Source organism: Hippichthys cyanospilos, chromosome 3 (genome assembly GCF_059441005.1).
Source record: "Hippichthys cyanospilos isolate Australia breed blue-spotted pipefish chromosome 3, RoL_Hcya_1.0, whole genome shotgun sequence".
In the NCBI taxonomy this organism is placed as follows: domain Eukaryota; kingdom Metazoa; phylum Chordata; class Actinopteri; order Syngnathiformes; family Syngnathidae; genus Hippichthys; species Hippichthys cyanospilos.
The window spans coordinates 23,040,950-23,046,949 of NC_142371.1; the positions used below are offsets into that span (position 1 = coordinate 23,040,950).

A 6,000-nucleotide genomic window follows, 5' to 3' on the forward strand; every position below is an offset into this window, starting at 1 on the left:
TCGATGTTAAGCTCTGAGGCTCGGAACTTGCTGTCAATTCGAATGTAATTTTTTTTTTTTTTTTTGCTTGGGAGCCGGATGTATTTCTATAAAGGCCTGGAAAATCTATTTAGTTTATTTTGAGAAAGACTTGGAATTCAGTCAAATTTAGAGGTTTTAGGGTACGGTTTTACCTTGATTTACAAGTTCAAATGGTGCCGTGACCAAGCTCATAACCCAAAACACTCACTGTAATGAAAGGAAATGCTATTTACCAAATTTTCCGCACTATAAGGCGCACCCTCAATGAATGCCCTACTTTGAAACGGTTTTCATTTATAGGGCGCACCGCAATATAGGGCGCACAGAATAGAAGCTGTAGTGACTGGGGTTGTGTTATGCATCCACTAGATGGAGCTGTGCTAAAGGGAATGTCAACAAGACAATCAGATATACAGTATCAGCCAAACTTTTCAAAATTAAGACGAAAGACGTGTGGAAAGTACCACCTGAAAAATGAGGAAAAAAAATACCTCTTGATTACATTAAAAGACTGTTTAGACTTTAGATCAATGCCAAGATGAATCAAGTTTAAAAGAGTGTAATTATGATTCAATTAATATTAACCTTATTTTACTATTAAAGTATTTTTTTTTATCCAATTACAAACAAAAACCTTTTACTATATTGTTTTTTTTATTTAAAAAAATCTGGATTTACTTCATAAAATTATTTGACATTATTTGACAGCCAAAAATGCATTTTTTGCGCCTCTTCCTCATATGAATTGCTTTAAAATTGGAGCATATATAACACATCAAAATTTCAAACAGGTTTTTTGCCATACTGTCATTTCCCCATATGTTGTTGCCTTTGTTTTTTCTTTTGACCGTGTCATTGTTTTTTACGTGTTTACCGGTTCCAACCTATACAAATAACGACGTCTCAATCACAATTTCCAGAATTTCTGATGAGGAAAAACCGGTTGCAGCATCCAGTTGAGCGGCATCCCTGAACGTCGGGTTTTCCGTGAAACAACGAGAAAGGACATTTAAAAGCGGCGTCACGTGAGGACAGGAGAGGGGGACTAAGTGAGGATTAACCACGCGTGGCCAGACGACTAACACCCGCTTAACGAAGAGGTGGGCATCTGGAGGGGGACAACCGAGGACAAAGTCACTGAACGCATCGCCGGTGTGTGCATGCGCATGTGTGTGCGCTACGGTCACAGCGGCGGCATAGCATAACATAGCTTAGCACCGCGGAGGGATGCTCCCGTGTAAAGGATGCACACAAACGCACAAGCGAAACACACACCGGGCTTGAATATTGTATGAGACGCTCTCTGGGGCCACGGAGGCGCATGCAAAACACACACAGACACACACAAATGAACACGAGCATCAAGAGGAAGAAAGAGACAGGCCGACGCACACACGCAGCGGGAAAAACAAACACACACATGTACGCACACAAACAGGACCACTGGAGCTTGAGCTGAAGTGGCCCGGAGCTGCCCAACGCCCTGCGACACACTCGCACGCACGCACACACGCATTTAAGAGCCATCTGCAGCTGCAGCCTACAGAAAGCTTTACTGTTGGCACTCTGAGACAGAAAGATGGAAAAGGGAAAAAAATCAAGCTAGACTTGCAAACATTTAAAGAAAGATTGATTTGTTGTAGTTCGTAAGTAGTAGTAGTTATAATTAGTCGTCAAGGAGACGGGCATTTACAGCCACTGTTTATATTTTGTAAACTGTAAAATAAAGCCCAAATTTTATCTTTGTAGACTGTCCATGTCTTGCAAATGTCTTGCATATGCAAATGTTCATTAAAAAGCTGTATAGATATACACAACTTCAAATTCGATGTTTTTAAAATAATAAATTTTAGACATTGTTGATTTTTGAAAAAGAAAAAGTTCAGGGCGCTCCCAGAGTCATCAGGATGTCTTAAAGAGTTATATAAAAACTTAAAACAATAGTTCAATCAAGTTTGTCAAAATTTCAAAACAAAAATAACGCCCATAATGTGTCATTTTAGCTTTGTTTTCAGGAACGGACTATTCCGAGGGTTTGCTTTATCTCTTTGACCTGAAAATAAACATTTTTAGTTCCCTGAAGTTAAAGTAGTCCACTTATTTAGCAGTTTTCAGTAGCAAAAAAAATAAATAAAAAAAGTCTATCATTAGCTCATTCAATGCCATGGATGTAGTTTCACTTTTTTTTTTTAAGTGTCAGGAATTCAATCCCTGATACTTAAATCTTAAATCGATACTCAAGAATTTTAAGGACATTCATTTCTAAATACTAAATCAAATAATAATGAGCAGTGATTAGTTGTTACCCTTGCCCTGAGCACAGGTGATGTCATTTTCAGTCGGTAGAAGAAGCAAAATATAACATATTACTTGTGCGTGAAAAATAATAGTTATCAAAGTCATTAAAGACAAACTATAACCTTTTTATTGCTGGAAATTGCTAAACGAACGGTATGTCCATTTAATACAAGTTTTAATTAATTATCAGGCATCAGATTTTTCAAAATGGTCGATGCTAATATTTGTCAAAATTCCAAAATATCGGTGCCGACAAATGGCCCACATCCATAATCGGTACATCGTTGGAATCTACAAAGATAAATAAGATAAAAATGTCTCTTATTTGAGACATTTATGGACAACCGTACACATCTGATTGGCTACAGCGCACCTAGTATGCAATTAGTCTCTTGCTGTATTTCAGTTTGTTAACATTTGGATTTTGGCCTGTTTTACTGCCGCTTCTCCACTTCCAGCCACCCTCCTCCTTGATTTTTGCAATAACATCGTGCGCACATTCCAATAATCGTGCCAAAATTGTGCAATATCTCTCCCTTAAAGATCAAAGTCAGCAGAGGCCCTATTATGCCACGTCTCTGAAGATCATCCTTTTCTTTCCCTGACCTATTTGTAAAACCGACAATCGTGACTGACACCTTTTCATAGCATCGTATCAAATATTCCAAGCATTTCATCGCTAGGGCAAACATTAAAGAAAAAAAAAAAAAAATCCCCGCAGACGCTTGCCAACATCTTCCAAGATGACACACCTTTTTTTTTAATTGTCCGGGCATCGCGGCTTCCCATCATACAAAAACACGCACACAAAACAAAAACTGAAAGTCAGCTTTCTCTTAGCTGGTTCGACCGCATCTGAACGGTAATTGCCTCTGACGTAGAAACGCGGACAACGAAACTAATTATCCCATTATATAGTTTGTAGAATGATCAAAGAGCAACGTACAAAAAAAAAAGAAACCGCGACAATGTCTCTTCAAGGAAGTCACAATTTCTTATGTGAAAGAAATATGCTTTAAGAAGTCAAAGTCACGCTACTCTGACCTACAAAGTTTTGTTCAAAGCATCTTTAGTCACGTTTGGTAAATTTCGTATTTTTCCAAAAATATTGGACAGTATGGCTCTTATTATTATTTCATTTATTTATTTACTTACTTCTTAAAGGGATAGTGTGTAAGATTTACACCGCTTTTCATTACGGACAGCAGGAGGTGCTGCAGGTGCTGCATTTACCATTGTCCTTAGCTATAACAAACATGGCCGCCCGCCATGTCCTGTATCACGCTCTTATTTTGAAAGACAAACCCCACACCTTCCAGTAGAGGTCATTTTCACAAATGAACATTAAATGAACAAATTAAGATCACATAAAACACTTTCATAATGCGTCGTAAGTAACGGCTAATGCTAACAACGCACTTCAAATTATGCCACTCAAACTGTCAAAGCAGAATTGAATTTCTAGCCCGAACCACAAGATAGCAAGCGAGCGCAACGTCTGGACTGGTTACCTCGATGATGTCGGCGTTGGTCCGGCTCTCGTGCGGCTCGTTGTATTCGGTGTACTTGAGCAGTACTTTGTCCATGTCGGTGCTGGCGTACTGGAAGAGCTTGTTGGAGTGGTTGAAAATGATGAGGGCGATCTCGCAGTCGCACAGCACGCTCAGTTCGTACGCCTTCTTCATCAGGCCGAATTTTCTCTTGGTGAAGGTCACCTGAGCGCCGGAGGACAACATGGCGGACGTTCAGAGGAGAGCAGGGCATTTATGTTTCTTTTGAACAAGATAATCGGACAGTTTAAACCAATACTGCGGAATTTCTGTCAGACTTGGCTTTTTGAGATTTTTTTTTTTTTTAGTATCTTCTAGGCATTGACCAATAATAAACAAATATCTGCTTTTAAAATAAAATTTAAAAAATCTGACGTTCGATAAATCAATTTAACACTTAATTCATTCAGTGCTAACTACTTTCAGACCCTTTTTGACCCCAATAAATGAAAAAGAAAATACTATAAAGTCATAACTAAGTTTATAATCATAAATACGTTTTTGGGATTGGATGAGTCAGGGAACTAATGATTCAGATTTTCAGGTAAATTCGTAAAAAAATCTCCTGATTCTGGAAGCACTGCAGCTTTTGTGTTTAAGTTCTTTAATGTTTAAGTACATATGAATAAATGCACATATATTAATAATATAATATTAACATAATAATATAGTTAATAATAATAATATATAATAATTAAATACCACTTATAATCCATAATATATACATAATATAAATATAATGATCAAAAATATAGTATAAGAAATTATATGCACACTAGTTATTTATAAATAAAAATATAATTAAAAACATACACTGTACATGATATAAATATACAATAAATCATAAATATTAAGTAATATACGTAAAATAAACCAATATTAACATATGTATGACCCTGGGATCTCTCTGAACTTATTTTTTTTTTTAGAGTTTTACAACAAAGATGCATGTTATCTCAAATTTACTTTAAAAAAAGATGAAAAAATAAATAAACATTATGCAAATCTGTAATGTATTGTTCAAATATAAATACTAGCACCTGTCGAGATTTACAGTAAAAAACACTAGGCATCTTTAAGTTTCTATTTAATTTCTTAAAACATTGCGATGTGATCGTGAGCTTCCTGAAGTTTTACAAAAAAATTACAAATATATTGTCTACATTTCATAAAAAAAAAAAAAGATATGCTCAAAAGCAAAAAAGTTAAGAGTTGGTGTTTGAATTAAAAAGTAAAAAAAAAATGACGCCAATATTTTCCTTACTGTAAATAAATAATGGTTCCAAATACTAGTTAACAGCATTCTCGATTACTTATAATTGTTATTGAGATCGTACCTCAAAACCCACATCTGTCTCTCTGTGGTATATTAATATTAGACATGCCGACTAAATTTCATTATACTAAGTTCAACCATTTTTTCTCGCCACCCGTGTCAGGACTCACTATTACAATGTGGGCCAAAGCGCTTGATTGACAGGTCGAGTACTGTAAGCTTTATCTACAGGCGCTCAGGCGGGATTGGGGATCATCCTGACAGGTCGTGTTTACTCTCGATTTAACGGGAAGTACAATTTCAACACTTTTAATCACACTTCTGCTGTTTCCATTACGCCATTCATTGCATCAGATTGCGTTAAAGGGAGGGGAGGGGGACTGTTTTTAGGCAACAGACTCGAGGACCGGCTGGCCAAACATGCTTCTCGTCTGCTGTCACGTTGACTATCCGCGTCACTTTCACACTCTGCCATGCTCTTTTCCATGCCCGCCCTCTCTCTTTCCTGTATACACACACCCCCGTGCGCCGTCATAGGGCAAACACATTTGTGAGAGCGCTCAAAAGGTGACTGAGTGATAGATGTGCTCGTAAGGTACTGGTTTGCTTAAAAAAAAAACAAAAAAAAAACCAGAAGAATCCATAGTTGGCTTTGTTTGGGGAAAAATAGTCAAACAATTGAGGTGTACCACAAGGCTCAATCTTAAGCCTCCTTCTCATCCAGAAACAGAAGCGCTCGTTTATCTTCTTGGTATCTGATTCATCCAAGGGTACAAAAAAGGGTAACCATGCGGGCGGGGCGGCATGGCTTAGTGGTAGAGTGGTCGTCTCCCAACTGAAAGGCCGTGGGTTCGA

General features: G+C 37.4%; 1 protein-coding gene across 5 annotated transcripts in view; it reads right to left on the bottom strand.

Moving 5' to 3' along the window:
* mef2d (myocyte enhancer factor 2d) overlaps window positions 1-6,000 on the bottom strand; it is a 79,594-nt gene that overhangs the window by 22,971 nt on the left and 50,623 nt on the right. For all 5 annotated transcript variants that reach the window (XM_088410352.1, XM_088410349.1, XM_088410350.1 and 2 more), the window contains exon 3: window positions 3,831-4,034. In XM_088410352.1, the coding sequence (XP_088266478.1) occupies window positions 3,831-4,034 (204 nt within the window). The remainder of the gene's footprint in view (window positions 1-3,830; window positions 4,035-6,000) is intronic.